This window comes from Calonectris borealis, chromosome 21 (genome assembly GCF_964195595.1).
Source record: "Calonectris borealis chromosome 21, bCalBor7.hap1.2, whole genome shotgun sequence".
In the NCBI taxonomy this organism is placed as follows: Eukaryota; Metazoa; Chordata; class Aves; order Procellariiformes; family Procellariidae; genus Calonectris; species Calonectris borealis.
The window spans coordinates 8,158,468-8,168,758 of record NC_134332.1 but is presented as its reverse complement, the minus strand read 5'-3'; the positions used below and the strand labels follow the sequence as shown (position 1 = coordinate 8,168,758).

At 49.3% G+C, this 10,291-nt stretch overlaps 2 protein-coding genes across 3 annotated transcripts; both read left to right on the top strand.

The window, feature by feature from the left end:
- The first annotated feature begins 6 nt into the window (after nucleotides 1–6).
- MED22 (mediator complex subunit 22) lies at nucleotides 7–6,812 on the top strand. Of its 2 annotated transcripts, none has more exons than XM_075170659.1 (4): nucleotides 7–192; nucleotides 644–724; nucleotides 1,068–1,276; nucleotides 5,420–6,812. In XM_075170659.1, the coding sequence occupies exons 1-4, from the start codon at nucleotides 70–72 to the stop codon at nucleotides 5,616–5,618; spliced, it is 612 nt and encodes a 203-aa protein (XP_075026760.1). In that variant the 5' UTR covers nucleotides 7–69; the 3' UTR covers nucleotides 5,619–6,812. The 2 variants fall into 2 exon arrangements, with proteins under 2 accessions (XP_075026760.1, XP_075026759.1); XM_075170658.1 differs by having other exon boundaries at nucleotides 23–192; nucleotides 5,426–6,812.
- A 448-nt stretch (nucleotides 6,813–7,260) lies between these two features.
- Nucleotides 7,261–10,117, top strand: SURF6 (surfeit 6). Its single transcript, XM_075170656.1, has 4 exons — nucleotides 7,261–7,507; nucleotides 7,877–8,092; nucleotides 8,781–8,872; nucleotides 9,329–10,117. The coding sequence occupies exons 1-4, from the start codon at nucleotides 7,414–7,416 to the stop codon at nucleotides 9,998–10,000; spliced, it is 1,074 nt and encodes a 357-aa protein (XP_075026757.1). The 5' UTR covers nucleotides 7,261–7,413; the 3' UTR covers nucleotides 10,001–10,117.
- The last annotated feature ends 174 nt before the right edge of the window (nucleotides 10,118–10,291 follow it).

Here is a 10,291-nt window from a genome sequence, read left to right as displayed (position 1 = left end):
GCGTCGTACGCGGCGGGGCGTGGCCGGAGGGGGGGGGAGAGCAAGAAGGGCGGGAAGGTGGCGGCCGCCATGGCGCAGCAGCGCGTGCTGCCGCAGAGTAAGGAGACCCTGCTGCAGTCCTACAACAAGCGCCTCAAGGACGACGTTAAGTCCATCATGGACAACTTCACCGAAATCATCAAGACTGCCAAGGTGGGCCTGGGCCGTAGCCGAGCCCCGAGGGGAGGGGGCCGGGCCCGCGGGAGCACGCGGACTCCTGAGGGAAGGGGAGGGGGGTCCCGGGGGCAGCTTTGAGGAGAAATGGGGGTCCCTGAGGGGAGAGCAGGGGCCGTGAGGGGAGAGCAGAGGTCCTGAGGGGGCAGGGGCGGCCCTTCAACCGTGAGGGAAGAGGGTTCCTTCCCCAGGGCGGGCGGTGGTCCGTTCTCCCTGGCTGGTGCTGGCCTCCCTGCCTCCGCCCGGCGGACTGCCAAGCGATGTAGCTGAACGGGGGAGAACCGCAGAAGCAAGCGGGGAGGGTGGCCAAGAAGATCCATGGATGCCGTAGAGTCCAGAGGCTGCCCCAGGGATGAGATGCCTTATAACGTAGTAATCATGCCTCAGGATTTTAGTATGTAAAGGTGGATATGTACACTTTTTTCTTTAGATTGAGGATGAAACTCAAGTCTCTCGAGCAACCCAGGGTGAACAAGATAACTATGAGATGCATGTCAGAGCTGCAAACATTGTGAGTAGCATCTGCTGGTCAAATCAGCAGGCAGCACATCCTTCAGGTACCGTTGGGTTCATTATTGCATCCAGGGCAGCGTTTATAACTCTCACTAGGACTGCTGCTAGAAGAGTAACGTGATATGTGGGGTGGCTGATGGGTGAGTTCCTTCTCTAGGGGGAAAGCTGGGTAGCCTGGCTTCTCAGCTACAGGCTTCTGTCAGAATGCTCACATAACGTGGGATTTTCTACTTCATTCAAGGCTTGGGCTGAAGGAATGGCTTGGGAGATCTTGTTTTAGAATTGGAGTAAAGCACTGTTTGATATACTATGTGCTGTGTGATTTTTCTCCCTGCTACAAGGTCCGAGCTGGTGAGTCCCTGATGAAACTTGTGTCTGACCTGAAGCAGTTCTTGATCCTCAATGATTTCCCCTCTGTGAATGAAGCTATCAACCAGCGCAACCAGCAGCTGAGAAGCTTGCAGGAGGAATGTGATAAGAAGTTGATTGCACTACGGGATGAGATCTCCATTGACCTGTACGAGCTAGAAGAAGAATATTACTCTTCCAGGTACAAATAGGGCAGTGGACTTCTGCCTTATGACTCCAACCCTTTTGGGGTAGTTAGTCCAGACAGACAAGTAGCCCTTAGAGTATAGGTTTTGAGAATGTTCCCAACAAAATTTCACTCCTGTTTTTAATTAGGTCAAACTCTTTTTCTGCAACTAAAGCAACTGCCTTTTCCGTGTAGATATCCCACAGGATATAAATGTCATGGTGAAGGAGGTATTCACAGCATCCAACTCTTGGTGCCTGCTTTAGTTGGCTAGGTTTGACAGATAATTTGCTTAGGCTTCTTTTGTGATCATTGTAAAAGGAGATGAATTTCCTTGGGGGTATAGGCTTCTGTCTGAGTATCCCTCTGGAGAAGTCTCTGTCTCTCTCCCTAGAGAGACTAGCTTGCTGAGCTGGGTCCTCATGTTAGACAAGATCACCACGTCTTTGTGGTGAGTTCTTTCACAAGTGACCTGGTTACACAGTGTGCCTTTTTCCTTGTCCACTGCCCCTGGCTGCCTGGAGTCCTGTTGGGGTGAACATTTGAAAGGAGCAAAACAGACTTGCTCAGTTTCATTGAATTATGAAGTATTATGATAGGATTTTCTGTGGAAGACTTATTACTGTTTTGTTTGTGGGATTCTTAATATTTTAAAAAGACTCCTAGAAAACAGACTTTAGAGAATTCAGACACTTTATTTTTTAATTTTATTTTCTCTCATGCACTCCAGCACTTCTAGCTGATGATGCAGTTAATGAAAGCAGGAGGAAACAAATGAAAACCTGATTATTTTGGCTGCATTGTCCAAGCTAAGTGAAGTCAGTGCAATAAGGCTATGACTTCTAAACAAAAACTTAACTTTTGAAAATCCTATTTAGAATTTTAGTGACCAGGTTTTCTATTTTTGCCTTTTCCTTCCTAAAAATGCTGAATGCCTATAACCCCAGCTAAGTCAACTAAAACCCTAATTGCTCAATATCTTTGAAAGTTAGGCCATTATGGGTAATATACGTATTTTAAGAGTAAAAAGGTATTGATATGACATAGCTTAGAACGGCTACAACATTGGAAGAAAACTAGAGATAAAAGTTTAGAGTTGTTTTTCAAACTTTACTCAGTTTTTTGGGGGGGTAGCAAGGGATCCTAGAAATATCTCAGAAATGAAGAGTGATGGTCACAAACCCAAGCGCCAGTCCAGGCCCTGGTAGGTCAGGGGTGCATCCACTACACAGGCTGTGTACAGCATGGCAGCTGTATCCAAAGCGATGCGGTGTGGGATGATAGTGCCTCACGTGTGCCAGACATGCTTCTCTCACACTGTCACCAGCCTGCCACCGCTGTGTGTCAGTAGTTTTAACTTCTGGACTAAGGGGTTCTGACCATGCTGGCATGGTCTGTTCACCTGCCTGGCACCAGATGCCGTGTAAAGCAAAAGCAACCCCTCGTAACAGAACTAACATCTAAGCACAAACGGTGACATACACCAAACGGATTTGTCTTCGTGCTCTTTCTTATAAGAGTGCTCACGAGGTGAGGAAACTTGGCAACTCTGCAGAGCTATGATCCCTCCACTGAAGCCTCATATCATGTAGCACTTAGTCCTTTGCTTTTAGCACTTATTCCCTTCCTGTGCTCTTTCCTGTCTTTTTCTGCACCAAAGAAATTGTGTGTGTGTAAATATAGAAACAGTGATTTATTCAAAGTCCTTTTATAATTAGAGTACTAAGATATTTTTAATGAAATCTTATTGTCTAATGTGGGAAAAAAGGTTTCTGTTATGTCACATACCCATAGAGTGACAATCATGTTTAAATGGCTGTCAATGCAATAGCTAGTTTGCCCACAAACAGGCATTCTGTGCTGTCCTGTGAGCCCAGCTGGGGTTACCTGTCTGCCCCACTTGTTACTTTCTCATGGGTCTTGATCCCACGGGATTTATAAAGAGGTGTGCAGTCCCATGAAGCCAGGACACGGGTTCCATACAGCCATCCTGTCAAACTACTCTCCTGCGCTCCAGTTTCCCTGAAGGTCACTGGTTAGTTTATTTTAGGTCATCCCTCCAGGGAAGGCTGTAGAAAAGTGAGCTCCCTGCAGCAGCACACCTCCAGGTGCTGCAAAGCTGAGAGCTTGTTTGGTCCCTGTGCACTGCTGCCGGCTGCTGTGAAAAGCCTGTGGAAGGGAGCGTCTGCTGCCCAGCTGTTGTCACTGCCGTTGTGCTGAAGGGGCTTAGGAGACAGCCCCTTGCCCAGTAATTAATAGGATGTGCCTCAGATGTAGGGCCGGGTTTTGTTGCTAGGCTACTTATGTGTACACGGGGTTTTGATGAGGAGACCTGAAAGCGGGTCCTTGAAACTAAAGCTGAGTAGATTGTTCTGAGGAATCTTTGCTTTCAGTCCCCGTGTTCGAGTGGTTTCCTAGAGCTGTTCCTCTGCACACAGACCTGGCTGCGTGCCTTGAGGGAAGTAGTGAAGTCCCTTCCACGCGCTGAGAAACCCTCAGCCAAATGACAGAGTAGCAGGCTGGCCAGTGCTCTTGTGGGCTGTGCAGTAGCTGCTTGTTCACCCTGACTTGAGGAGTGTTACGTGAGAGGCAAAGCTTAGACTTCTGGAACTGTTCTCACTGGGGCAGCAGGAGAAGCAGCTATGCTTCTGACGCAGCTAAAATTTTGTTAGTAACTCCCTGTGCCAAGCTCTGGCCAGGTGCTCCTTGGAAACCGTGGCCTGAGGTCTAAGACTGACAGAAAAGGAGTCGTAGTTCTGGTTCAGTCCTGAAGGTCTTTGCTAATTGAACCCAACTTCACGTGTGTGTTGGGGACTATAGGGAAGGGTGATCTTCCAAGGGATTTTACAAAGGCCCCAGATATAAAACCCGTATCCACTGCCTTCTCTCTTCTACTGCAACACCAGCTGGGTGGTGCTGCCAGAAAAGAGCTCAGAAGTAGATGCTTGCAACTAGTGCTTTGTGTGCTTATTCCCCAAAGCAGTAACTCCAAGTCCAGCTTGCCTTCTCTCATCCTAAACCCCAAACTTGCATTTATGTTCCATTGCTCCCTCCTCTGAGATCGCAGGAGCTGTCTTGAGCGTGGGGCTAGCTCTCAACATATTTCATGTTTGTGCAATTTGAAGTGTCTCGTATTTCTACACTTAAAATATTTCCCTAAGCATCTATTCAAGTCCATACATTTAAAATGTAAATAAAGCTGCAACAACAAAATCACTTGACCCATTGGGTTTGTTTTACTCTTAACGCAAGCTGCTTTCTGCTCCAGCGCTCACTTTGTCTTGGGTGTCTCTTGTGTGTGCAGCTCCTTCTTCTCTTTGGAATTTGTTTTGGTTTTGTTCCCGTTTCTTCCATAATTTTTCTTTTTAGTTTGGCCCTTCCACATTGTGTTTTCCTCAGAGCACAGGCAAGAATTAGCCAGTTGCTTAAAAACATTACTTTCCCACACTGCTAGTTCATCCAGCTCTATAGTCCACAGTGGTCAAATCCAGCAAGCTGCTTTTAGAAGAACGGTTAGCTCAGGTTCAGCTGAAAATGGTAGGAGCCACCAATACTTTATAATCAGGCTGGGGAGCTTCAATGGAAGACCCAGACCTGTGGAGCACTTTTTTGAAAGGGCAAGGGTGCAAATAGGTTTATTCTTTATCATGACAGGGACAGGCCCTAAAACAATTGTGCTAGCTTTTTTGCTGAACTTAAATTTAGGGCAGGATTTGTATTTTTTTTTCCTCAGATAGGTTGTGATCTAATTCCAAGTAAAATAATTATTGGCAAGGTCCTTGTCTCACTCAAATCAGCAGCAGAACTCCCATATTTGGGGTGCCAGGACTTCAGCCCAGATCTTTTCAGAGACTTAGAGCGTCTGGATTAGAATGGAGCCTCTGTTTCAGTTTGTAGGAACAGTTCTGTCTCTGAAATTCCCCTGATCCTCACCAGGCCTGTGAGGTTCAAGACCAGCCCTTAAGGAGTGTCTTAGGGAAGGCCAGCGTCACAAGACTTGTGATGAATTTGTGAACGCAGACCTTACATCCGTGAACGTTTTTTTGCCATTTTCTTAATGCTTTGCTTCTGTCTTGCTCCTCCTACCCCTTCCCTCCCTCCCCTCCTCTCTTACTGCACCTGCTGTCTCTCCTTACTGGGGTTGTTTGTTCTGGAAAGCTACAGTCTGTGTGACAGCAATGATCTTCCACTGTGCGAAGCCTACTGGAGACAAGATTTTGCCACGCTGTCCCCCGAAAGCCTCTCCATGCCTCTGACAGCTGCCACAGCAGAGCAGAGCGTTGCTACCTCCCAGAGCTCAACCCCATCGCACCCTCACGTGAACGGGCACGGGGCAGGCCCCACGGACCACTCTTGAAGAGGATCCTCTGCTGCTGGACATGTTCCTCCTGGCGGCACTGCGCTGCTGGAAGTCTTCCACCTGCTGTATTGAGCACGCGTCTCCCGCTGTCAGGAGAACGCACTGGAGCTGTATTTGCAGGTTTCTGCTCACTGGATAGCCACAGTGCTTTCTCCACCCCTGGGACATTGCCATGAGTGCTCCTCTCCCTTAAGAGATAGTGATAAGTAAATACAGAGTTGATAGTTCTAACAAGTTAGAGTTAGGTTTGCTTTTACATGACAGTTACTCGTAGAGTTCATTAGAAATCGAGTTTGTTTCTATGTGAGTCTCAGTAAGTACACGCCGGAGTGTTGAGAGTTGAATTTGTTTGGGATAAACTTGAGCCAAATGTGGGGGCAGTGAGTGTTTTGGGGTTTTTACCCTGCTTCCCAAGGTTATGGACATTCTGGCTGCTTTAAAGCACTCTCAGGATGGCATCTGACAACCTCCGTTCTACTTAATTAGAGTAAGAATCTTGTAGTGTTTCTTTACACAGCAGCCTTCACTGTCAGAGTCCTTCACAAACTTGAACTTCTTGCTCGCGGTCGTTTGGGCAGAGGCTCTCGGGAGACCCTTATCGACGAGCAGTATTCTCCCTTTTGAAGAGAAAAGGGCAAACTGAGGAATCAGACTGAGGTTTTGATGATGCCACTTGCTCAAGGCCGCAGACAGAAGCAGTGACATGCTTTGGTTAATCCGATTCCTTTCTCAGTGTTTACACAGAAACTTTCTATTAACATAGCCTGAGCTAACAAGAAGCCAGCATTTATGTTGGCTAATAGTTTCGTCTAATAAAAAAATCTTGAGATGACTGGGGTGTCTGGAGCAGTGAGGGATACTCAGTCCTTCCGAAGAGGCACGTCTGGTGCTTTGTCTGCAGCTGCTCAGCAGCTTGGCACGTCTTCTGCCCTTTCTCTTTGCGGTTGTTCTGCGTTGGCTCGAACCGTGCAGCTGAAAGGGGGTGTAGTTGAACTGGAACACGGCCGGGACAGCTCGGTGTCAGAGCCACGGGTGCATTCCAGTGGGCGGCCGAGCCGAGCTTCCCCAGCGTCCTGCTGTAATGTCTCGTTTCTTATGATGTGAATTTTGGTATAATTTTTGTTTTATTTTTCTTCCATTCCGTTTATTTTTGTAATTAGGTGGTTCAATAAAACTAACTCTTTTCTATAATTCTTAAAGCGTGTGTTTTCAGCCACAAGGCTTGTGAAAATACATTATGCGTGAGCATGTATGAGCGTTCCCCGTGCTTTGAAGAAAACCCCGCTCCTCGCAGCTGTTGCGGCGCAGGCGCTGCAGTCCTGCCCCTGCCCCAGAAACCAGCGTTACCGTCAGGCCTGTCAGAGCGCCCGGCTCTGGGAACCCCCCGCCCCGCGCAGGCAGGAGCGCGGCCGCTGCAGACGAACCGGTTACCGGTCTGTCTCCTCCGACCCGGCCATCGCCACTAAGGGCTTGGGACCTCCAGGTCGGAGCCTAACTGGGCGGGGGCGAATGGGAGGACGGGCGGCGGGGGCTGCGGCAGAGCCCCGGGGCGGTGCGGGCGGCTCCCGGGGCCGGCTTCTGCCGCCGGCTGCCCGCCCGGCGGCCATCGCGCCGCCGTCACTTCCTGCCCGGCGCGCTGAGGTCACTTCCTGCCGGAGGCGCCGCACGTGGGGGGTGCCGCCGTCCCCACGGAGCCCTGAGGCGGGGAGCGCGCGTCTCGGGCCCGGCCGGGGCTCTGCGGCCTGCCCGCGCTGAGGGAGCCGGGCCCGGGCTGGGCCGCCGCGGGGCGAGGATGGCCAGCCTGGCCGCCCAGGACTCCTACCTGCAGGGCTTGGCGAGGAAGGTCTGCGTGCAGCACGCCCCGGAGTCGCGGAAGAGGAAATTTGGTAACGGGGCTGCAGCGCTTCGGCGTCCGCCCCTCCCGGCCGATTTGTGGGAGTGCGGGCGTGTGGCAGGGCTGCCTCCGCGGGGTGCTTGGGCCGGGCTATCGCCTTGCGCCGTTTTCTAAGAAAAAAACCATCTCTGCTGTAACGTGGGGCCGAGCACTGCGGTGCGCGGGGTGATGGGACCGGGAGAACTGGGGTTTTGGTGAAGTGTGCAGGCGCGTTTGGCCTATTTAAATAAATTCTAAAATACGTTGATTTTTGAAGATGGAGATATGCCATTGCAATGCTGGAACTTTAGTCTTCAGTAATAACTGAATGTTAGTGGGAATGTAGTGTTGTCCCGTTGTGTAATTTGTCTTTGCCTTCTAGTGTCTAAGCCAGGCCAGGCCGAGGATGCTGGCAGGCAGCTCAAGAAAAAGAAGAGAAAGAAACCCAGTAAGCAAGCTGAGAAGACGAATGCTCCTTCAGTCAGGCAGGTGGTCTCTAACACCAATAAACCTACTCCCGGACAGAAAGCAGCCCCTCAAGCCAGCAAATCATCTCCACAGGGTGATACGCAGAGCAGAAACGAGAGTTTGGTTACAGGTGAGAATACCAGCGTTGCCATGGTGTGGTTAAAGTTACCTGAGCTGAGGTGGCTGCTTTTCAGTTGCTTCACACATGTATAGTTTGGAAAGCCTGTGAGAAGTTTAGCTGAATTGAAAGCATCTTTGCTTATTGCATGTGCCCTGAAAGCTTATGCATGTGTACCTAAATTTGTAATGTCACCACTGGGTGGCTCTCTGGAAACAGGAGCGTTTAGTCTGAGTCGCAGACTTTTTATGTATTTGGGTAACTTCTGGGAATTATTGCACAGATGCAATCTCTGTCGTGCCAGGCCGGCTTTCCATCATGAATCTGAAAAGCCTGATCACAAAGAAAATACGTCCTTGGCGTCTTGATTTCCATTAGCTTGGTACTTGTCTTCCGGCTTGTCAGGCAGCCACAGGGCATGCCAGGCCACTGGCTGGCAGTGTTGAATGATAATATGAATAGAAAAGGGGGAATTCTAATTAAACCAATGAAATAGAAACTCTTCGTTTCTTTAGATTTTCTGTTCTATTCACAGCATCTACAGAGTTCTCGGAGCTTTTCCCATAGCCATAGAAAGTTCTTCTGTTTAGCTAGTGCTGTCTTTTAAGTATTTTTGTTTTCTTCCTTTCATTTTCAGGGAGCAAAAGTGAACTTGGTTGCTGTCTTTTAAGTATTTTTGTTTTCTTCCTTTCATTTTCAGGGAGCAAAAGTGAACTTGGTTCCCCTTCTTTTTCTGCAATGAATCTCTTGCGTCAGAGACTACACGAGAAGATTAAAAAAGCTTCTGGACAAGTATGAGAACTCTTAATATGTATGTTTATGCAATATAAATTCTCCCTAGTCTCCCAGGGGATGTGGGAACAAGACTATGATCTTACAAGTTCAGGGTTCAAGCTAATTCCATCTAAGGAGGTGTCTGTAGGTGTTGCTGGGAGACCTGTGTGTATTCTGTGGTCTGGAACACCACGTGAGGAAAGGTAGGGCCTGGCTTGGAGGAGAGCATGCCTCTGCTGATTTTTAGGAAAAGGAAAAGCACTAAGAGCCTGAAAGGAAACATAGCTTCGGGAGAGTAAAGGGTTTGAAATGCCTTTACTGTGTTTAGTATCTCTAAAAGCTGAGCCCACAGCTGCTTGTCACGAGTACTGCGTTTCTTAGGAGGAGTTTGAATTCGGGAACTTGAGGACATCCCACTTTTAATTCTGCTTTATCCTTTTAAGGCTCCTGATTCATGTCCATCCTTCTTCTTAGGATGATGCCAAAGAATTACCCCCTGCAGTCCTGGAGAAGAGGCAGCGAAGGAAGTACGAGAGAGAGAGAAAGAAGCGCCGAAGGAAGGAGTTGAAGATGAAGGCAAAAATGGAGAAGAAAGAAACTGAGGAGGTACCGATAGAGCCAGAAAGCAAAAAGGAGGAGAGCGCAGCTGAGGTGGTCTTTAACAGGGTTGAAGTTCATGAAGAGAATGAGTTGAGCAAGACCCAGAAGAAGAAGGAGAAGAGAAAAGCAGTGAAAGGCAATATCACTCCTCTGACGGGCAAAAACTACAAGCAGCTGCTGAGCAGGCTGGAGACCAGGAAGAATAAGCTGGAGGAACTCAAGGATAAGGACCAGAAGAAAGCTCAGGAGCTAGAGAACAAGATGAAATGGACAAATGTTCTCTATAAGGCGGAAGGCGTGAAGATCCGTGACGACGAGGAGCGGCTGAAAGAAGCTCTGAAGCGCAAGGAGAAGCGTAAAGCGCAACGCCAAAGGCAGTGGGAGAAGCGGACGGAAAATGTGGTAGAAAAGATGCAACAGCGGCAGGAAAAGCGTCGCAAGAACATTCAGAAGAAGAAGAAGGATAGGATAGAGAAGAAGAAAGCCAGGGCCCGCAAGAAAGGCCGAGTTCTGCCAGAGGACTTGAAAAAAGCTGGCTTGATGTGAGGGGGAGGCAGCCGGCCCTCGCGCTGGGCACGGGAGCTGTGCCGGGGGGACGAGCTGCCTCGGACGACGAAAAAGCCTGTTGTGTGTTTGTTAATTAAATTTCCTCTCCCACAGAAACGCCTTCCGATTGATTTATTATGATGGTTGTTATTTCCCTAGAGGGAAGGTGTCGGTTGCTGTTGTTCCCTCTGGTGAGCTGTAGGGTGGCCGTCGAGGGACCTGACGGGGGGGCGGAGCCCCGAGGGGGCGGGGCAGGCATAGGCCCTGCCTCCCCGCGCTGCCATGGCAACG